Source organism: Camarhynchus parvulus, chromosome 2 (assembly GCF_901933205.1).
Source record: "Camarhynchus parvulus chromosome 2, STF_HiC, whole genome shotgun sequence".
Taxonomy (NCBI): domain Eukaryota; kingdom Metazoa; phylum Chordata; class Aves; order Passeriformes; family Thraupidae; genus Camarhynchus; species Camarhynchus parvulus.
In genome coordinates, this window is record NC_044572.1 from 4,831,147 (window position 1) to 4,854,408 (window position 23,262).

General features: G+C 46.4%; 1 protein-coding gene across 1 annotated transcript; it reads left to right on the forward strand.

Annotated features, from left to right (window-relative positions):
- Positions 1 to 1,734: 1,734 nt before the first annotated feature.
- On the forward strand, positions 1,735 to 22,385 carry LOC115901236 (cryptochrome DASH-like). The gene is made up of 14 exons (XM_030943712.1): positions 1,735 to 1,860; positions 1,973 to 2,145; positions 3,228 to 3,321; positions 3,607 to 3,737; positions 4,726 to 4,874; positions 5,791 to 5,879; positions 8,245 to 8,318; positions 9,919 to 10,008; positions 12,484 to 12,563; positions 14,251 to 14,310; positions 15,326 to 15,483; positions 18,319 to 18,438; positions 19,781 to 19,957; positions 21,421 to 22,385. The coding sequence occupies exons 1-14, from the start codon at positions 1,795 to 1,797 to the stop codon at positions 21,514 to 21,516; spliced, it is 1,557 nt and encodes a 518-aa protein (XP_030799572.1). The 5' UTR covers positions 1,735 to 1,794; the 3' UTR covers positions 21,517 to 22,385.
- The last annotated feature ends 877 nt before the right edge of the window (positions 22,386 to 23,262 follow it).

Sequence of the window (23,262 nt, forward strand, 5' to 3'; positions counted from 1 at the left end):
CATTGCTCTCCCATTCCAGGACAATCAGGGGAGTTATACAAGGAAAACAGGTGGCTGCAGAACTCATAAACCAAGCATTTCATAAAATCATAGAATTAAGTTGGAAAAGACCTCAAATCCAGCCATTAACCCAGCACTGCCACTAAGCCGTGTCTCTAAGGATGGTGACTCCACTGCTTCCTTGGGCAGGCAGTTCCTGTGCTTGGTTTCCTCTTATGAGAGTAGCTGAATGAAAAAAATAAAAGGATCCCTGAGGGACAATTCAGTGAGTAAGGGATGTGTGGCCACTGGTGCCCGATATAGGATGAGGCAAAACCTTTTCACTTCAGCCACGTTTGTCAGTGCTGAGAACCAAGTACACTAAATATTGCTAACCTACAGCTCACCTCTTGTTGGTCAGCAGGTGGCAAGCTCGTTCCTGTGCTGGTGGCCATCACATCGCAGAGGTGGCATTTAAAGAATCACCACTGTCAGGGCAGGGTGAGGCTCGGTGTCACCCACCTCGGCACAGGGTCGCTGTCACCGTGGCTGAGCCTCAGCACGGCAGGGCCGAGCGGTTCCCTGATGCTGTTGTGTGAAAGGTAATGTAAAAAAAGCCATCACTTGTTTTAAAATTATAAAGGTTTAATAGTAATAAAATGGTTATAAAAATAGTAATACAATTAGAGTAATAATAATTTGGACAATTTGAATTAGGACAATATGAGACAATAGAAACAAAGAGTTACAGACGTCCGGGTACCTTTTTCTGGGCAACATAAGCCTGAAAAAGGAACCATGTTAACAAAGGATTAACCCTTAAAAGCAATAGCCTGTTGCATATTCATACATCTCATACATGATGCATAAATTCCATTCAAACACAGGATTCTGTCTCGTCATCCTCAACTTCTTCCTCTGAATCCTATCAGTGCCTTCGAGGTGGGAAGAAGTTAGTTTCTTCTGATAAGAGGGCAATAAATTCTTTTGCTCTGAAAGATTTAGGTGTCCTGTGGCTGCTGACTTGCTGCAAGTCTTTTCTTTAAAAAAAAGTATCCTACATAGCATAGTTTCTATTTTAACATTTTTTATAACCTAAAAAAATAGGTTCTATTTTTTGTAATAAGTAATAATGTATTAATTCTCTTAAGTAGTGTGTTAAATATTAACACACTACTTAAGAGAATTACCACACTACTTAAGAGAATTAATACATTATTACTTTCTAACTCAACACACATAATATTCATTTTAATATTTGTGAAAAGCCAGTCGTAGGATGGCTTTTTCACAGATAAAGAGATTTAAAAAGATAAAGAGGTTAAAAAAAACCAAACATACCCAGCAATAAGAGCGACTAGCCGGGGCAGGCATATATATATATATCATATATATATATATATACACATATATATATATTTTAAAAAAATATATATAAATAATATATATCATATATATCATAGATATCTATTATATATATGATATATATTATATATCATATATATTCATATATATGAATATATATGAATATATATGAGTATATATTTTCATATATATGAAAATATATATTCACATATATATTTTCATATATATGTGAAAATATATGTGCTGAGCCACAGGGAGCGAGGGAAGCGAGCTCGCGGCGGCCCCGCTGCCCTGCAGGGATGCGGGACGCGCCCGTCCCTCGGGATGCGCTGGGGGCGGACACGGGGATCCGGGGCAGGACGGCTCCTCCCCGGCAGGGCGGGATGAGGGGCCGGGCAGAGGGGCACGGAGCCGGCCGGGGTGAGGTGGGAGAGGCCACACGGAGGGAGCATGTCGGGGACAGCGGGCACGGCCATCTGCGTGCTGCGCTGTGACCTGCGCGCCCACGACAACCAGGTAGGAGCGCCGCGGGTTGGGGCAGGGCCAGCGCTGGTGTTTGGGGCAGGATGGGGAGGGATTCTCCTGCATCCCGCCCCGGCGGCGCTCACGGGCCGCTCTGTGTTTCCAGGTGCTCCACTGGGCTCAGCAGAACGCTGATTTTGTGATTCCCCTCTACTGCTTCGACCCGCGGCACTACCTGGGCACCCACTGCTACAGCTGGCCCAAGACGGGGCCCCACAGGCTCCGGTTTTTGCTGGAAAGTGTGAAGGATCTGAGGGAAACACTCCAGAAAAAAGGAAGGTAGTTGAGAAAGCACCGTGTAAATAGCACATTTTTATTCGCCTACTCTCTTTCAACACATACCTGTGCTGTGATTCGGATCATGTGCTCTGGGCTCGGGTGGTGGCTGATTGCAGAGATGTTTCAGAGAGCCGCAGCCCTTCTGTTCGATACAGCAGCGTCCCGTGTGTAGCCCCTGCTGTGGTCGCCTGCAGGGGGACAAAGAACCATCCAGGCTCCGTGCCGCATGGGTTTTGCTTTCTCAGGTACCCCTGAGGTGATGAGTGTCAGCCCTGAGTGCTTTGCCCAGAGTGCTGACAGTGGGAAACATGAACAGCAGAATTTTGGTGGGCAGTTACAGTAGCCACTGTGGCCAGGAGCCTTCCTTGTCCCTGGAGAGCTTTCCCTGGGAGTTGGCTTGAGGCAGACCAGCATGGAGCCTGGCTTCTGAGGCTGGAGAGTTACATTTCCTTATGCCCTGTCCTGCTAAACCAGGCTCTAGACTCTGATATCCTTGTTTATGATGCCTTTAGAACCATGATTGGGGTAGACCAGGGCCTGAAGAATCCACTGCCAGATAATATCTGGCTTTGCAGAGCAAAAATCATGGAGTCATAGAATGGTTTTGGTTGGAAGGGAACTTTAAGGGCTATCCAGTCCAACCCCCTGCAATGAGCAGGGGACATCTTCAACCAGATCAGGTTCAGAGCCCTGTTCAGTCTTATCTTGAGTATTTCCAGGGATGAGACAACCTCTCTGAGAAACTTTAACAAGGTGGATCAGCCAGCCCTTGAATCTCTTTAGTGTGTGAGGATAAACAGATTCAGATTTAGGTAACAGCCTGGCTTTGTGCCCAGTCATCCTTTCTAAGGCATCCAGAGTGGCAGAAATGTGTTTGACACAAACTAAGCCCCAGAGGCTTACAAACTGTGTTCAGGGGCTCCTAAAAAATGCAGGCTGGTCAAATCCTGTCTGTCTGCCCCCACACACTGTTTGTGCTCCATAGAAAACTAGGACATGAGCCTGGGTTGGGATGATGGCCTCTTGTGCACATAAATAACAATAACATCAAACCTATTTCAGGCCAGTATTTTGTGTTTTAGTAGCCTGGTTGTGAGGAAGGGGAAGCCGGAAGATGTGGTCTGTGATCTGATTACTCAGCTGGGCTCTGTCACTGCTGTGGTTTTCCATGAAGAGGTAAGGGAAATACTCCAGTGACACAGTTAAAAGATAAAATCATGCTGTGAAGGTTTCTTCCACGACCGAGTGGTGATGCAGATCCTGTGTGTTCAGAGCCTTTCTTGCCTGTGGTGTTGTTAACCTTGGGTAGTTCCTGGGATGGGGATTCCCTGCGTGGGAGTCCTCGATGGGGCAGAGGGAGGAAGGTGATGTGCAAGAAGCATGAGGAGGGCAAGACCAGGGTCTTTGTGCATGTTGAGCTGCATTTGTGCAGCCCTAACTTCATTTTTTTGTTCTCCCCAGGCCACGCAGGAGGAGCTGGATGTGGAGAAGGGGCTGTACCAGGTGTGTGGGCAGCACGGGGTGAAGGTTCAGACGTTTTGGGGCTCCACACTCTATCATCGGGATGATCTTCCCTTCAGGCCTATTGACAGGTGGGCTGCCCTGTGCTATCACCCCTCCACTGTCCCTTTTGTTTCTCACTCAGGAGGGCTCCCAGTCCTCTGGTCCCACAGGGAAAGGACCTATTAGTCCATCTGTTTCTACTTTTATAGAGCAGTGCTGTTGTGCTCAGGCACAAAAGGGGAGGCAACACATTCAGCCCTCTGCACCTGTAGGATTTATGCTTCTGTATGTATAAAGCCAAGGTGTGTGACCATTCATTAAGGGGCTGAAAAAGACATCTAAGATCATCAAATCAAACCATTAACTAAGCCAAGCCCATCAGTAAACCATGTCCTTCAATGCCACATCTGCACATCTTTTAAATCCTTCAGGGAGAGTGACTCCACCACTTCCCTGGACAGCTTGTTCCAGCCTGATCACCCTTTCTGTGAAGAAGCTTTTCCTAATATCCAGTCTAAACTTCACCTGAAGCAACTTTATAGAACCATTAAATGGTTTGGGTTGGAAGGGACCTAAGAGATGATTTACTTCCAACACCTCCTTTGTGTGTGTACTCTTCACTGCTCCCTCAGTGGTCACCTGAAGTGTGGTTGATGGAGTTGAATGATTCATGGTATTCTGTAGAAAATATATGTAATAAGGGCAGACAAGTCAGACCATGAAAATGCCTGTTTTTCTCCTTTGAGGCACCAGGAGGATGTAGATTTTTACACTCACATCAGCTGTCTTAATCAGAAGTTAGGTGAGATAAATCTGGCTCTCATGGATTTCCCCACCAGGGCACACCTTAAATTGAAAAGGCACAATTTGCATCAGAAGCAGAAGGAAATTGGGTGAGGGACTGAGCTTCTGGTGGCTGTTGTCCCCGGGGGCATCTGCCCCCATTGTGCCTGGCAGTGTTTAAAGGGGCATCACAAAGGTGAGAGGACAGCCTGGAATGCTGATCCTGCTCCTGAGGAAGGGGTGTGTGGTGTGGGGAGGAGCCAGGACAGTGACTGGCTGCTCCTATCTCTGCAGGTTGCCTGATGTCTACACCCACTTCAGAAAAGCTCTGGAATCCGGGGCCAGGGTCCGGCCAACCCTGCAGATGCCAGATCAGCTAAAGCCCCTGGCTCCAGGGCTGCAAGAAGGGATCATCCCTACAATGGAGGATTTTGGGCAGAAGGGTGAGAAAACTTAATTTGGAAGTTGTTCTAACGAAATCTTACTTAGATTCTGTTCTTAAAAATATCCTGCTTAGGTCTGTTTTGAAAAATGTGGTTTACAAAGTGAATGATTTCCTGCTGCTCCAGATTCCCAGATGTTCAGCCGGGCTGAATCAGGTACCTAAACCAAACATCTTGCAGTGCATATTATATTCTGTCACAGAAAAAATATCTTTTTGTAAAAATACAGAGGCAACTAGTGCCTGAGAGATACATGAAATGTAGTCCCTAAGGATGATTGGATTATCATGGCCCTTTCAGTCTGGGAGGTGCTGTAGAAGCATCTGTCTTTAGTTGCAGGGTTAGGCAGATATTTGTCTTCAAATTAAAAGATAGTAGATTTAGATTAGATGAGAGGAAGAAATTCTTCCCTCTGAGGGTGTGAGGCCCTGGCACAGGGTACCCAGAGAATCTGTGGAAGTGCCATCCCTGGAAGTGTTCAAGGCCAGGCTGAACAGGGCTTGCAGCAACCTGGGATAGTGGAAGGTGTCCCTGCCCATGGCAGGAGGTTGGATCTGGATGATCTTTAATGTCCCTTCCAACCCAAACCATTCTGTGATTCTGTGATATGTCTCTTGCTGAGAACCAAAACACAGAGGCAGTGGTTGCCCTTCAAACTGTCATTAAGCCTCAGTTCACCCACTCTGCAAACACAGGTAAAATCCTTGTGTGGGAATTTCCTACCCTGCAGCTGGGTAGGAAGCGTCCTTAGTGATTTTTAATATGTTTGATATGACCCTTATATTAAAGGAAAACCACACAATCTTTTATGTCCCCAAAGCAGACATCCCTGCTGCTGAGCATCCCTAGATTTAAGCTCCCTGCCCTTGAGATGCTTTCCCAGGGGGTAACAAGGTGTTGGTGTTTTCTGTGGCAGATCCTGTGACTGATCCCAGAACAGCCTTTCCCTGCAGTGGAGGAGAGACCCAGGCTTTAATGAGGCTGCAATATTATTTTTGGGACACGGTAACTCTTACATTTCCTTGCCTACATCCTCCCCCTTGTACACATGGCTGTGCAAGTGGGTGAGGCTGCAGTTTCACTTCCTAATAATATTTCCTTAGCTCCCATATAAAATGTTACAAAGGAGGGAATTAGGCATATTTCAGTTTTTCAGAGAGACAAACTAGACCAAAAAGAAGTCATCTGGGACTGGGGAATGTAACCAAATACTTAGGAACCTAGTTTACTGGCCATCTCTCTGAAGTATTTTTTCTATTAACTTCTGAGACTTGGGACAAAAATTTTTAGCTGCTTTACCTTGATTTGCTCCTTCTATGCTCATGTCCCACATCATCAGCAATGTAGTTCCTCTGTTTTGGAGGAGTGAAAAGTGGCCTGAAGGGCTGGAATTGCAACTGGGGTGAGGAACAGCTGACCCAAGTTCTGCCTGCAGTTATAGATAGTAGGAGGTTTCTGTAGTCTGGTTTGAAATCTTGCAGCCAATAATGACAGCTACTATTTGTTTCCTTGCTTTGGTGGAGTGAAGCTCCTGCTGCCTGCATTTTGTCAGACAGTTTTTGAACTTCTTTCTGGTCTAGTTTGAGGAACTGTCTTAAATTTGCCATGTCTGAATTCAAAGGTAGCTGTGCTGATTTCCAATAGCATCAGACCCAAGCAGCTTTCTGGATAAAGGAGGGAGCAGCTCTCCAGCTGAGATGGGTTAAAAGTGTGGTGTGGGACAGCCCCCAGGGCATCCTTTCAGCTGTGTTTCCCAAATTCCTGCATTCCTTTGCTTTTTGGGAGCACTGTCCTGTTTTTACCCCATAAGGCAGCTCAGCCCTGAGCTGCTCCCTCAGTTCCTGCCAGTGAGATGGAGGAGAGATTCAGAAGGATTAAAGTGAGAAAAGTCATGTGTTGAGTTAAAGACCATTTAATAGGGAAAGCAAAAGCAGTGTGCACAGGCAAAGCAAGGTAGGGATTTATTTCATTCTTCCCACCAGTGGGCAGGTGTTCAGCCATCCCCAGGAAAGCAGGGCTCCATCACAGTTACTTGGAAAGACAAATGGCATCACTCCAAACATCCTGACTTCCAGCTTTATATGCTGAGCATGACATCATATGGTCTAGAATACCCTTGGGTCAGCTGGGGTCGGCTGTCCCAGCTGTGTCCTCTTCCAAATCCTTGTGCACCCCCAGCCTACTCAGGGTGGGGTGGTGAGAGAAGCAGAAGAGGCCTTGAGGCTGCATGAGCTCTGCTCAGCAGAAAGGAAAACATTGGTGTGCTCTCTGCACTGTTTTCAGCACAAATCCAAAACAACCCCAGATTAGCTGCAATGAAGAAAATTAACTCCATCCCAACCAAAATGAGTACAAGTGGGCATAGCTTTTGCTCTTGGTCAAGCATTAATATGATCAGAGCTGGAAAACCTGTTCCTTCTTTTTTTTTGTAATGCAAATATTGAGCTACAACAGCCCTTTAACAATTGTAACCTGTGCAGTGAAGGTGATCAAGGAGAGGTTGGTCTTCCCTGTGTCCTCTGCATTGTCCATGGAATGCTCAGAACATGGAAGATCTGCCTCCTGCTGGAAATGTGTGGGGCACAGAAACAACATTGGTCAGGGTTCCTGCAGCTGAGTGATGGGGGCTGTCACAGATGGAGGGGTTTCATAGTTGGTTTGTAAGTAAAGTTGAGTTAATAGAAGAAATAACAATTGATGATTTTTGAGTGTATCTATAGCAAAGAAAAAGACAAGATTGTTAGCATGAGAGTAGATTAGAAAAGATACATAAAAATTTTTGTAAGCTAGACTACGTGTATAAGTAGATGTGTATACATGGTTTATTCAATTTTTGTAAAGCTTTTACTAATTATATTAACACTAATTGTTTTGCACCAGTAAATATAATAAATTATTGTAATGTAGTTAATGACTTAAAATTACACTTTATTAAGAGTATATAAGGTAGAAAACACAGAAAATAAAACCTTTTTATTTTAGCACTAGCAGTCCCACTGGTTCTGTAACCCCCAAACAAGCAGTCACAAGGCTCCCAGTTCCACTGGTGCTTTTCAGTGGGTTTCTGATCCAGAATAAGATGGGATGGGCAGAGAACAGTACAGCCAGGTGCACAGTGCTTGTAGATAGAAAGGTGCTGTAGGCTGAAGCAGGGAGCACAGCTTGTGACACACCCCAGAGCTGTAATGAAGATTGCTGGCCTGATTCCTGCCTGTGTGCTGGGGGCAGGAATTGGCAGCTGTGCAATCCTTGCAGGCAGCCATGAGAGGGAGCCCAGCCCTGCCGGATTGCTCTGGCTGCAGGAGGAGAGAACATTTACAAGCAGGTTGCTTCTGAAGTATTATAACCTTTTGTTCTTTTGCTCTCACAGAATCTGGTTGCTTCTTACAAGGAGACTCGGAATGGGCTGGTGGGAATGGATTACTCCACGAAATTTGCACCATGGTAAAGATTTTTGTTGAGACCAGAAAACCCTTTTCTGCTTCCATCCCAAACAGATGTTACCTGTCTGCTGAGTGCTGCTGGGCATGGGTAGGGGTCTAGGTGTGGTTCCTTTGGCCCTTTTTATGGTGTTAGAGCAGCTCTGAGGCTGAAGTTCCCTGGAACTGCTGCAGTGAGGCAGAACTGTGCTGAGCTGTTAGTGCTGGGAGCACAGTGTAGACAGGGAGCAGGAGGAACTCACCATTTGCCTTTGGCTTTGTGCTGCTTTGTGTGGGAAGGGAAAGGCAGGGAGGCAGCACAGCTTCAGCCTAATCCTGGTTTCCTGAATAGTTTGGGGCAGGTCACCCCACCTCTCTGCCATTCTGCAGGGTGAAGAGACACTTCTGATTATTCCTGCTGGAAAGGATCTTTTGTGTGGGTAAATATTTTGGTTTTCAATTAGGGAGTTTAGTCCCTAGTGCTGGAAGTGGCAGAGTTAATTCCAGACTGGAATTGAAGCAGCAGCAGAGCCCAGTTCAGCCTAAAGTGAGAGCATCTGGATTCTCCCAACAGAATTGCAATGAGAACCAAATTTCAGAGGCTGTTACAGGTTGGGATTTCGTTTCCAGCCAGCTTTGTGCAGTGGTGGTTGCAGTGGATGGCTCCATCTGGTGGCACTTAGGGATCCTAGGACTGCTGACTCTGTGGAAGTTTGTTATTTGTGGCCTCCACTTGAATTTTTCCAAGCTGGCCATTTGCTCAGAGCAAACAGTTCTGATCTGCCTGCCCCAAAATGTTCCTCTGTCCCATAATGAAAATCAGAGTTGTTCAGGTTGCAGCCAGTCATTCCTGGCCTTTAGAGCTGGTCAGCAATTAAGGGAAAACTCTTCAAAGTCTTTCTTTCTGTTTTCCACAATTCATTAGAACATCCAGTATTTCCACAAGCTGTAGTGGAAATGGCAGTAAAAGGCATTTCTAGGAAAAGCAAGGTAAAAGCTGTTCTTGATCACCCTGTATGATGGGGTTGGAGTCTGCAAGTTCTTTCTTGTTTTGCAACAGCATTGACTTGGAACAAATGGAAGGAGCCCAGGGGGTTGAAATGCCGGTGGAGGGTTTGATTCCCTAGTTTTCCTGCCAGGGCTCAGATTTTCAGCAGTCACTTGCCTTCTGTGGTTGCTCAAATGAGCCACTGAGGTTCTGCAGGAAAAGGAGCCCTGGGCATGGGATAAGGAGGTTTGTGGCAAAAGGGCAGGTAGAACATGTGATACAGAGGATGACATTTGAGATTCTTTTCTGGGTGTGTCATTGGGTTTGTTAAATCATTTAGACAAAACTTGTCAAACTTGAGTAAAATTATTTATCTCTATAGCTTGGAGACTCCTGTAACAGTCATACTCCAGGAAGGAGAGGATCATAATTCTTGGAAGGGAATTCTCTCTCTTGAAGAGTTGCAGAGAAGTTACAACTTGATTAAAGCCATTTAGGAAGTCAGGGGCAGCACTGCAAGCTGAACAAAATTTTTAGACAGCAACTTTAGACACAGAACTGCCCCTCTCCTCCCTCTGAGCTGACATCAAGCTGTCAGTCCTGTGTGGCATTCAGGACATCATTCCTCTGCTTTCAGGCTGGCACTGGGCTGCATCTCACCTCGATACATCTATGAGCAGATCCAGAAGTATGAGAGAGAGAGAACAGCAAATCAGAGCACATACTGGTATGTCTTTGCACCATCAGCGTGGCTTATTTTCTCTGAAAAGGAACCTGGTATTTCATGCACAGGAGAGTGATTTGTTAACTCTCTTTGTAATGAATGTTTGTTTTTCCTGTGCCTGCTGGCTGGTTCCTCTGGGTTGCACTGTAGTTCTCTTTCAGTACAGATTTATTTGTCTGTCTTCGACACCCAGGGGCTTTAGGCACTTTGTAAGTAAAGATTATGAATGCCAGTTGTCATTATTATTGCTGGGAAATCTTGGTTCATGATTTTTGAAAGCAGTCTCAGCAAATCAGCACCATCCATCTCTGTGTTCTTACGGGCTAAATGAGGAGGAGGAATAGTTTACAAATAAAAGCCAAAGGGTTTCTCAGACTGAGGATATGAGCCCAAAAGTCTCAGTGACTATGTGATTTGTATAAATCTCATGGTATTTGAAGGTCCCATGGCCACAAGTCCAGCAAGTGGCCCTGTGTTTGCTCAGCTGCCTGGCCATGACCACCACATCAGAGCAGAGGGGAAGAGGGCACTGGGAACTGGGTTTCCCCAGTTGCATCCCCATCTTGCACCCATGCTTTTCCTCACGTCTCAATTTATCCATCCCTGGGCTGGCCTTCAACTTGTTCAGCTCTGCCCAGACATTCTGAATCAGAACCTGGAGCTCTGATAGAGAAACAGTCATGGTAGAACCTGGCCTAACACTAGACCTGGACAGGAAAAATCCCAAACCATAATGTCTGTGCAAACTCTAGAACTAAATATTCATTTTGGTTTGTGACATTTGCAACATGTCAAACAGCACAGTGGTTGGTGAGGAACAGGCAGAACACTGCCAGCCATTCTGGCCAAAATGCTCAGTTTCATTAAAATTCAAATGACAGATAAAATATCAACACCCATGAAGTGTATGTTTGGTTTTCTTTTTACTTCAAAGACAGTTAAGAGAGGAAAGATTTCAAGAAATGAACATACTCCTGTTTTCCATCCAACAGTCAGCCAGCCTGCTGGCAGCTGGCATGCCATGGTGATTTTAGCATTTTAAAGTGTTCAGTAATTATAAAAATGAAGCTGTCAAGCTCCCAGGAAGTCAGTTGTACAATGAAGTACGGGTCATGGTGGCTGCACATTGAACCTCAGTGTTATGACACTACTTTTTAGGATTTGGACAGTGTTCTGTTCATGTTGGACATTAGGAGGAATTTCTTCACTGAAAGGGTGATTAGACATGGGAGTGGATTTCCCTGGGAAATGGTGGAGTCACTGTCCCTGAAGATATTTAAGGAAAGGCTGGACTCAATGCCATGATCTGGTTGACACCGTGGTGTTTGGTCAGAGATGCACCTGGATGGTCTCAGAGGTCTTTTCCACCCTAGCTGATTCCCTAATTCTGTGACTCTGTTCTGTGACCAGATTATCCAGAAGGATCTTGTCAGCCTAAAAATCAGCTGAGCAGAGAGCTTCCCATATGGCATAGAGTTGAAGCAGGTTTCTGAGGCTGATGTGCCATCATTTTATAAGAAGCTCTTTTTATATAAAAGATGTTATATAAAACTGTCCTTTTTTTTCCATGGGCCTAGCACCTGATCTAATGGGCTGGAGGACTATAAGTGAGTTTTGAAAGGTGTCTTAGAGTCCCTTGCCAAAGTAATTGCTTAAATCAAGACAAATAAATCAACACAAAGCTCTCAGGAATGTGCTGATGTGCTCGTTCCTGCGGAAGTGTGAAGCTCAATCAGGCTCTCGCCCTGCTCTGGGGAGAATTACACCCCAGCAGGGATGGAGGAGGAACATGTTTCCTGAAACTCTGCTCCTGCGCGTGAGCTAAGGAAAGCTTCCCAAGTGATTCATGCAGAGTTTGCTTTCCCTGGAAGCTGGGCAAGCAGGCTTGGGGAAAGAACTGCTGTCACGGGGAAGATCCCTGAAATCCCTCGTGTCGCCACATTTCTCTTCACAGAGAAAAGCAAGGCACAGTTCTTCCCAGGAAGTTTCTGGGTTTCACATTCTCTGAACCTCAGAGAAAAGAAAGCACAATTCTTATCTCATTTGCTGTGCCTGTGTTTGTGCCAAACTAGAATGCAATATGGAGATTGTTTACCCACAGTGATGGTGTTTTGGTTTCCTTGGCCTATCAGGGCCAGCTGTGTGTGTGTGAGTCGGGACTGTCACTGACAGTCACGAGATTCTGTGCAGGGTGTGCAGAGCTGAGTGCTTGGCAGGTTCAGTTTAGATGTAATGTAATATAGTGTAATATAATATAGAAAAATATAGTATAATAAAGTAATTAATTAGCCTTCTGATAAGATGGAGTCCTCCTCATCATTTCTCCCTGCCACGGGGGTCGTCCTGTTGCGATACCCTCATTGTGAATAAACTCCACAGTGTTAATGGTGGGTTGTATGGAAGCAAAATCCTTGTTCAGTTACCATCTCTGAGCCACAGTGAAATCCTGGCTCAGAAAAATGTGGCTTTGTGTTTCAGGGTCCTGTTTGAACTGCTGTGGAGGGATTACTTTCGGTTTGTGGCCCTGAAGTACGGCAGAAGGATTTTCTCATTAAGAGGTGTGTATGGATCACCACATTTAGGGGGGACAGGTACTCTCTTACAACAGGGAAGGTAAGAGAGGAGGCTGTTTGTAGCATTCACATTCTCTGAAAAAATCCCTTCACCCAGGATTTTTCTCCTGGGAAGCTGAGAAGCCTCAGAGAAAAAGGAAAACAATTCTGATCTCATTTGCTTCTCCTCTGTTTTGCTCATGTGGAATGTGTTTGGAGATTGTTTACCCACAGGTGATTGTTTCACTGGATTCTGATGTGAACTGTTTTGACTCTTTGGCCAATTTGGGGCCAAACTATGGTGGGACTCTGGAGAGAGTCAGGAGTTTTTGTTATCTTTTTAGCCTTCTGTAAGTATCCTTTCTGTATTCTTTAGTATAGTTAGTCTAGTATTCTTTAATATAATATAGTATTATAGAATAATAAAATAGCCTTCTGATAGCATGGAGTCAGATGCATCATTCCTGCCTTTGTTGGGGCATTCCCAACAAGTACAATATCTGTTGGCATTAAGTTGTACAAATGTTCTTCTCATGGTGCTTGTGTCACCACCCTGGGATGCTGCTGGGAGCTCTGTGTTAGCACAGAAGTGCCTCAGCACCACGGTGCTGGACACTGATCCTCAAATCTGATTAGATGCAGGGAGTATTATTGAAACATGTCTGTGGGAAACAACAGCACAAGGAGAGTGAAGATGCTGTTTCCAGACACATTCCACCTTTCAGCAGAATCCAGGCTTCAGGCTTGCATGAGTTCTCCAGGGGACCTGGGACAGAGCAGGAACTGACCCAGCAGGGTGAATCCCAAGAAAGCAGATATTGCACTACATAGGAATCAGACTGAGATCTGGCTCCAGCCCCAGTGACAGGAGTGTGCATGTGAAATGGGATCTGAGCACTCAGTGCAACACCAAATACCCACTCCCTGTGTCAGGAGACCCTGCAGGTGATGCCTGTGCTGGGTGAGCTGCTCTGCAGGGGATGCAGCACTGGCTTAGATGCTCCAGGGCAGCCTGCCTGGCATCCAGCTGTGGCTGCAGAGGGACACGTCTCCCTCAGGGCCTGTGTTACATCTGCCAGGCCTGTGTGGCTGTTCTGATGGCATTGGGTGCCAGTGGGGGCCTGATCTTGAATGTTTGTAGCTAGAACTGAGTTGTCCCTGCTGCTTCTGCTGCATTGCACAGAAGGCTGTAATTGCCACTGCATTCTGTGAACGTGAAATCATCCCCCTCATCTGTTCCTATCCCATTTGCAGGGGCAAAGTGTTACCTGGGGCTTCTGCCAGGTAATTCTGGGTGTAGTACCTACTACAGAAACAGATTTCACATAAACTTTGTCCTGGAGTAAAGCTGAAAAAGAAAATACCAGCGTGGGCCAGAGCACATCTCCATCCACTTGTGAGGTCTGAGTAATTTTTAATTAAAAAAGGGGAAAAAAAAAGCAAACATCAGCAAAACAAATAAACTATATCCATTAGGGCTTGAGCACCCTCTGTGTGCAAAAGACACCCCTTTGCAACACAGGAGGGGAGGCATCATCTCTAAACCTGTGCAGAAGGTTGTTTGTAATGGCACTGAGAGGCTGAGCTTCACCCTCACTCCTTGTGTCAACCAAGCTCCCCTGGCTGTGTTGTGGTCTGAGTAACTGCCTGTGTCAGTATTTCTTCATCAGCAGGTCATTATTTTCCTCTACAGGGCTTCAAAGTAAAGAGATCCCCTGGAAAAAGGACCTTCAGCTCTTCAGCTGTTGGAAAGGTCAGTAGGAACCTCAGGTTTGGCTGGCTGTGTTTAGTTCTCCAGCTGTCTGTTGGGGCTCACAGTGCCCTAACCCTGACTCAGGTCTCTGTAGGGGAGCTGCCAGCATGGCCAGGGCTGGCATTTAAACTGGCATCACCAGAGTGTGAATGTGTGTGGCCTCCCTTCCCAGACTGCCACTGAGCAGCCCACAGGTGACCCTGCTTTGTGAGGTGCACTGCAGGTAGATTTTCCTGCCCAGGAGGGAGTGTTTGTGACCTGCTGGTCCCTTCTGTTTAGTCACACAGAGGCTGACCAGCCCTTCTTATCAATATTAGCTTGCCATGCCTGCTGTGTTTGGTTCTGTTTGCTTTTGGTTACAAGGTTAAAAAAGATTTAGACTAAATCTAAATCATCTTTTATAATCCCACAGCCTTTTCTTGAGCTGTTACAACTTTGTTGTTGTAACATGAATAGCAAGCATAACATCTCAGAACTTGGAGGGACAAACAGAATAAAGTATTAGAATCAGTGCAGTACACACTGTGTCTTTTCTCGTGTTAATGCCACGTGTACCCATTTGCACACTGGATAAAATAAATCATCCAGGCACAGTAAATCTTTTCCTTAACAACAGACAAACTCTGCTTTTCAGGTACTAACCCTAGGGGATTTGTCCAGTACATCCCTCTGTTAGTCACCTGTTCTTGGCCCATCTCACTATTGTCTGCATATTTATTTTACTCTGCAAAATTCCCTGCAACCCACCTGATTGTTTTTCCAGTCTGAGATTTTTCTGTACTTTTCTTTTTTCTTCTTGCCAAAACTTAACTCCCCAGATTAATTTTCAGTATGATATCCAATTTAATTTCCAGTGGATCTTAGTGGCTGCACTCCAGCTAAACCACACGGAAATCTCTCCCTGCTGCTGTGCACTGGCACTATCTTGGAAATGGCTGTGAATACATGAGCACAGGCTGGTTTATGAGTGCCCAAAAACACCCTGATACCCCAATGCTGTGTTTTGTCTCTGCAGAGGGCAAAACTGGGGTCCCATTTGTGGATGCCAACATGAGGGAGCTGAGTGCCACTGGCTTCATGTCGAACAGAGGGCGGCAGAACGTCGCCAGCTTCCTCACCAAGGACCTGGGGCTGGACTGGAGGATGGGGGCAGAATGGTTTGAATACCTGCTGGTAAGATTGAGCCCTTTGTGTGCCTGGAGTTTAATGACAGGCAGGAGGACAGCCCTGATTTATAAGAAATGGTACAGGTGATGATCAATAATTTTCAGGCTGATACAAGACTGTGTAGATACTTTTTGCAGGGTGTGAGCTTCCCAAAGCTCACATAAGTAAAAGGAATTTTGCCACAGTGGAGCTGCCACCAACAAAAGTGCAGCTAGGAAGTTTGCAGTAAGCTTTGATCCTCTGTGCAGGGTTTTAGCCAGAGATCTGTTGCACTTGACAAAACTTTCAAACATGAATGATGCTGACAATGCTCTGATTTGCCCACCCCAGAGGCTGGGGAGGAGGGCAGCCCAGAAATAGAACATGAAAAGAAGTGTGTGCTGGCACAGTGTCTATGCATTGGTGGCTATGGACTCGGGAGCCAGCTAGACAAGCACAGGCGAGTAGGGACAATGGCTGGATCAGCTTCCACAGAGCTCCACCCTGGCTGGAGGCATCCTTCTTCATTCTGGGCTGTTGCAGGCCTCCCTGCCAACTGGAGCACCAGTTCCTCTCATATATCAATCAGCAGCTGTGTGAGCTCAGTTAAATAGCTGGGTCACTTTTCTGACCTCAGTCCCCATGGATTCTCATGGTACTGACTGAAAAAGGCCAAATATTCACATCAGCCTCACATTAAAGGTCTTATCTGTGGGATACAGGAGGCAACTGACAATCAAAAAACTTTCCACTCACTGAAAGTGCTGGATGGGCAGAGAAAGCCCAGTTGCCTTGTAAATATCTGCAATTAAAAGAGATTTTTTGTGAATGTATTTTTTTTAAACTTCCTTGGAGCTGGGCTCTGACATGGCTTTGGCTGAAGTAGGAAAATCTGGTGCTCTCCCATGCTAATACTGTGAGCAGCAGTGGGCTTGGACAACAATACAGTGCAAGGCTTCAGGATCCTCCAGAAATGAGTTTGGGAGCCCCATGCAGTGATGCTTTTCCAGATAAGAGCAAGAGCCTTCCACAGGTGTGTCCTGTTCCACAAGTGAGGAAGACCTGGAAGGTCTCACACTAGAAAGGTGCTGCCTGTGTTATCTATATTTATTCCTAAGGACATGAATACCAGCCTTGCTGGAGCAGAATTGATCACACTGCACTGGCCCTTTCACCAAGGGAAGCCCCAGATGCTGATGACCACTGTAGGTTGGTGTGGCACAGGCTCATCCTTGTGCCCTTTGGTCCCATCTTGTGTCACACAGCTCTGTTGCTGTAACCTGGTGGCATCCCCAGAGCAGCACACAGGAGACATCAGCTTGGTGGGGAACACATGGCTGTAGAAGGGTAGAGGCCAGTACAGAACTGAAACTGGTCTCACTTGCCTCTAAAAAAAGGAAAGCAATGCCTGTTTCATCTCCAGTACTGCCAGCAAAGGCCCACCAAGTGTTTGTGTGTGCCATCCACACCAGACAGGCAGGGAAACTGAGGCACAAGGTCTCTGCAGCCTGCTGGAGCCAGGGGAAAGGCCAGAGACCCCTGGTGTCCTGAACTGAGAATATCTCAGCTCTGACTTCATTGATTTCATTCCCAGGGTCAAGCCCCAAGGAAAGGCAGAGAAACAAACAGAAGAGAATGCCAGGAAGGGGCAAGGCTGATGGGGAAATGAGCCTGCCTTCTCCAGGCCCCCTTGGATTTGCCCTCACCTCCCACACATGCTTTCCTGCATGTTAATCACACAATCAGGCCTCCAATGGCATCTTTCTTCCCTCCTTATCTCACCAGCTGGAGGAAGTGAGCTGGGAAGGGGAAGCCTGGTGCACAGGGAGCAGAGCTGGCTACTGCTCACCCTGACCCCAGCACTCACTGGCTCTGCAGAGAAAGGGCAGCTTGACAGAGCCCATTCCATGAGCCTTCTGCCATCCTGGAGCATTGAGCTCCTCTCTCCAAGGAGTGGCTGAGATCTTGGGAACATCTCTGTGGCCTGGTTACTGCTGTGGCTGCAGTAAAGGGAGAAGAGAACAGCACTGAACCAGCTCTTTTTGTCACAGCTGCTGCTTTTGTAGCACAGACACCCCTAGGAATGCTCAGAGATCCCAAACTCTCCTTGCTATCACTTCCACTCCCCTCCTGAGCAGGGTTTGAATTGTCCTACAACTGGAAAACTTCTGGTGTTGGATTTAAGCCACCCTGCCCAGCTGAAGAGCACTCAGATGGATATTCTGCTCTCAATTATGCTTGTTTCAAAAGCCCTGCTCCATTTTATATAAGCATCCTTGAGAGTTTTTATTTGTTTGGAGAAGGAATAACTTGACAATGTGAGAAAACTGCGGTGTTTGTATTGTTTGCATCCTCATATAAACTGTGTGGTTTGTCTGCACAGTCTGAGTTCGACTTCTCTCCAGACTGCCCAGTAGGATCAGCAGAGATGATTTGGCAATGTGTGGTGTCTGGATAACTGGTCAGAAAAAAATTTCTCTGCTATTTGAGTACTTTCTTTTGGAATATGAGCATTCAAGTGCTATGGCTACTCGTGAAGTCTGCCAAATTATGGCAGAAAGAGAAAGATTTTCCTTTAAAAGGAAGTAAACTGGGAAAGACTTTGGTTGGACTTTTATCTGTTTTCTGAACCAGGGATCATGATCTGAAGTAGTCTGGGAAGCTGATCCCAGGCTAAAAAGCAGCCATGCAGGTCCTTTCCTGAGCCAGATGCCTGTACCAGCATGGGGGAGCTCTGACCACCCCAGTGTAGCTGGAGTGAATCCCATTCAAGGAAATTTCCCCCTGAGGTAAAGAATGAATGAGAAGATTGATCAAGGGCCAGCCCAGCTCTTCTGACAGTTTTCTCCCTCTGTTCTCAAGGTGGATTATGATGTTTGCAGCAATTACGGCAACTGGTTATACAGCGCTGGCATTGGCAACGACCCACGGGAGAACAGGAAGTTTAACATGATCAAACAAGGCCTGGATTATGATGGGAATGTAAGTCTTGTGTGGCTGCTTTACAGGGGTGAGTGCAGGCAAGGACATGTGGTGTTTTAGGGAGCAGAGGAGATCAATGTGCTGTGTGGATACAAAACCAGTTCTTGTGTCTCCTCGCCAGCAGTCGGGCAGGTTCCATGGTGTCCACAGGACAATGTAATTTAACAACCTGCTGCTGTCCCCAGGGATGTCCCCACACCCTCCCTGGTCAGTATGTTAAGTGTTTCATCACCATTTTTTCCGAGTTGCAGCCACATCCCATCAGAACATCACACAGATGCTTCCCTGAGCACAGAGTAGCTTCTTGGAGAATTCAGGAGTTACCTGAGAGACAGAACCACTCCTTGAGAGATGCTGAAGAGTAGATTAAACCTGTGACTCCTCTGACTATCCTCTCTGAAATTGCAGATAAATTGTCCTTTTCTGTGGTATTCACATGTCCTCTAAACAGAAAGAGATTTAGCTTTCTCGGGATTTTCCTGAGAGAAGCTGTGAGAGAAGCAGAGAAAGGAATGATCAAAACAATTCTTATCTCATTTGCTGCTCCTGTGTTTGTGCCCATGTGGAATGTGTTCTGGAGATTGTTTACCCAAGGTGATTGCTTGATTGGATTCTGGTGATGGTGTTTTGGATTCATTGACCAGTTGAATTCATGTGTGTGTGTCGGGACTCTTGGGCAGAGAGTCACAGGTTTTCTAACAAGTGATAGTTCTTGTTAGTGAGATATAGTGTAATATAGTATAATATAGTATAATAAAGTAATTAATTAGCCTTCTAATATCATGAAGTTCTACACATCATTCTTCCTGCCCATCAGGCATTGTAGCACCGATACTTTCCATGTGCTTAGCCTGTATTCACAAACTGCATTCCCTGTTTCCACACTGTTCCTTAGCTTCACGTCAGGCTGTGCTGTTGCCTTTTGGCTGTAGCTGGCAGGATTTAACAAGAAATCAGAAATTGGTCCTAGTAGAGTACACAGCAGTAGAGTTAATAGGAGAGATTCATGAACAAGAGAGTGTGCAGCTGAGCTAGCCATCCTATTTTCCTTCAGTCACAGGAAACTTCTTGGGGGTGACTTAATTTCAGGATGTCCTAAACAGGACAGATGAACAGTGCTGAAAATGCACCTCTGCCTCCCTCCTGTGCCTGCAGTGTGAGCATGGGAGAAGAGCTCCAGCATCCAGGTCTCTCTTTAGGCTCTAATTCTGGGTGGAGGATTTAGCAAATGGGGCTAAGCCTGGAAATCTGGCTCCTCTCTTTCCCATTTAAAAAGAGCCTTGCTGGGAAGCACTTACAGATTGTCACTGAATGGATCCTGTCCTGTTGGTTCTGTTTGCAGGGGGATTATGTCAGGCTGTGGGTGCCAGAACTGCAGGGCATAAAGGGAGCAGACATCCACACCCCCTGGGCACTGAGCAGTGCTGCTCTCTCCCAGGCAGGCGTAACTCTGGGTGAGACCTACCCACAGCCCGTGGTGACAGCCCCAGAGTGGAGCCGACACATCCACCAGAGGCCTGTGAGTACTGGGAGGGCTGGGATGGGGTGGGAGGCTCCAGGGGCTGCTCTGCATCAGTCTCTGTGAGTTCTGCTCTTCTTTCTCAGGTGTAAAGGGAAAAAAGTTCTTTTAATGCAAGTTCACATTACATCACAGCAGGAACTGTGCAGCCAGGATTATTTAGCTGTCTGTCCTACCCACTGTGGTGAAGTTTTTCCTAATATCCAACCTATACCTTCTCAGTCTCAAGCTGCGTCAGGGTACAGGTACAGGTTGGATATTGGGAAGAAATTTTTCACCAAAAGAATAATAAAGAACTGGAATGCTCTTCCCAAGGAGGTGGTAGAATCACCATCTCTGGATGTGTTTTAAAAAAGACTGGACATGGCACTTGGTGCTATTTTCTAGTTGAGGTGTTAGGGCATAGGTTGGACTTTATGATCTTGGAGGTCTCTTCCAACCTCATTATTCTGTGATTCTGTGATGCAAAGTTTTGCTGCTTCTCTATCCCTTGTATAGTCAGCAGGGCTTAGCCACAGCATGTCCTTCCGAGCATCCTTCCATGCCCTGGCAGCCCTACCAGAGGGATGGGGTTTCTCCAGGACCTCCACTGGTATGACCACCTCCCAATATAGGTGGACAGAAGAGAAACAGCCCAGTGTCCTTTCTGTTCAGGAGGTGGAAGTACAAACAACCACCTTCCTGCTTGAGTGCATCCAAACTGGAGTTAGCAAGACATGTAAATATGGGGACTGCTCCTTGCACTTTGCTTTTTGAGTGTATCTTCCCTTTAAAGTGGGGGCAGAATGAGTTGTTGATCCTGCAACATATCAAAGCTTTTATCTGCTGGCTAGGATGCTGTTCTTGGAGGAGATGGGTATGGAAGGAAATGGGTATAATCAAGGATTTTGTATCATAAGAGTGTTCAGCATTTTGCCTTTCCCCTGTGCATCTACCCTGCCTCCTCCTGAGTGAGGATACTTTGTGGAGGCTCAGATTTAGGGATTGCACTGAGTCAGTGAAGAATGAAGCATGCTCCCATTTCAGGTTTTAATCCCAAGGTGCAGCATCAAATTTTTAGGCCAGATTCCTTTGCCATGAGTGGAAGGTTTTGTGGAAGCAAAGCCTTCTTCACCCATGCTGTTGGAGGGCCTGGATTAGTAACCTCCTGGGATGAGAGAAAGGACTCTGCAGGAGCACTTAGTGAGACACCAGTTTGAGGCAGTGATGAAATTAAAGCCAAAAAGCTTCTCCATCAGGCAGTAGTTCAATTTTGATCAACTTTCCCAGCTCACCTTACCAGAAACCCTGGTTTCCTAAATCCCAGCCTAGAGCAGTGCCTGTCAGGCCTCCCTGCCTTTTTGAGTGAACTTGGGAGGCAGAAGTTCCATGTGCACATTCTCCAGGATATCAGCACTGCTTTGTGACCAAATCCACTCTGCAGCATCAGTAAATATCTCACTATTCCTTGTCATTTGCCACAGGCAGGAAGTCCCCATCCCAGGGGCAGGAGGGGAGCAGCACAGCACAAGGACAGAGGGATAGATTTTTACTTCTCTCGCAAGAAAGATGCTTGCTGAAGGCTGAAGGAGTGCTCAGCAGGAGGTTTTGCTGCTGAGGGTGCCTGGATAATGGTTAATCACCTTGAACAAGCCAAAGATACAGGTTTGGTGTGGTAAAATATCAGAGGATCTGCCTGTCTGGTGTTCCCAGGGACACTCACTGGATGTGGGTGTTTGGAGGTTGTGTATTAGCACCTCTCCTTACTATCTGGAGCCAGTGGTTTATGTGGCAGATGTTTTCAGTCAGAGCTGACATTTCTTATGCTTATGTTTAATTTCTTAAGGTTTTAAACCCACCAATTGTTGTGCAATTAAAAGTTTTGCTACTGGAATATTTTATTTTCCTCATTTCCAAAGAGCTCTACAGATAGAGATTGCAGGGGATGTTCTTTTACTGTGTCTCCTGAAGTATTTTGGAGAAGCGCTGTGTTCCTCTTGGAAATTTCCTTGCAGTACCCTGTTGGTTTGGTACCATCCTGGAAGCTGAAAAATGTTCCGTTCATAGCCAAGAATTGTGTTTTGTAGTCAGCATCAAAAACAGTTTGAAATGGATCCCTAACCAGTTTTAGGATTTTATTTTTATGCAGAATGTTGTACTTGCTGGAAGAGTTTGGGAATTTGGAGACGGTCATATTTGTGCTGTCATGGAGCATTGTCATCTGAGGGGGGCCCAGATCTGAACACTTTGACCACTAAAGATGGGATGTGGTTCTGGATTTATTGCTACTAGAGATCCACTGGGCCTGTTCTGTAAAGAATAACTGCAATATTGTAAAATCTCTGAATGTTCTGGGTTGATAGGTTCAGGTCTGGGTGAGAAATAAACAGACATTGAATACATGAGCAAGTTCTGCCAGAAGCAGAAAAACCAAGTGATTTCGAACATAAGCCCTGTCAGGGCCACATTAACCATTCTATATTTGTTGTATTGGGGCCTGGGCAGGAATGTAGCCATCAGGGGTGATTTGGGGTGGAATAGCATGAAACAGCTTTAGTGACAGCACTGTTCTCTCTGGCATAAGTGTCTCACACAGCACAGATCCCTGTCCAGGCCCCTCCAGAGGGCAGGACACTATATTTGGACAAAGCTCAGCAGGAGAGCCACACAATCAGTTTTTTGGAAAAGTCATCTGAGATCATAGAGTCCAGCCTGTGACCCAGCATCAGCATCTCCGCTGAGTGCCACATCCTGTCTTTCCTTTAACAGCTCCAGGGATGGTGATTCCACCACCTCTCTGGGGAAGCCCATTCTAATGTAATCATCCTTTCTGTGAAAAAATTCTTCCTGATGTCCAACCTGAACTCACCCAGCACAGTTTAAGACTGTCATCCTGCCCCCTCATTTATTGCCTGGGAGAAGAGGCCGGCCCTCTTGTCGGGAGGGAGTTTTAGTTTCGTAAGAGATAATGTATCCCCTGGCTTCCTTTTCTCCAGATTAAACACTCGCAGCAGCTCCCTCCTCACAGGACGTGTACTTCAAACCATTCCCCAGCTCCATTCCCTTCTCGGGACCCTCTCCACTCCCTGAATGGCCCTCCTGACTTGAGCCCAGGGCCAGGCACAGCACTCGAGGTGCGGAGCACAGGGGAACCATCAGTGCCCTGCTCCTCCTCCCCCACCGTCCCGATGCCGACCAGTGCGGCCCCGCACCGTGAGGGAGGGCGGGCAGAGATAGAGCTCCGCGCCGTGAGGGGAGGGCGGGCAGAGATAGAGCCCCGCACCGTGAGGGGAGGGCGGGCAGAGAGAGCCCCGCACCGTGAGGAA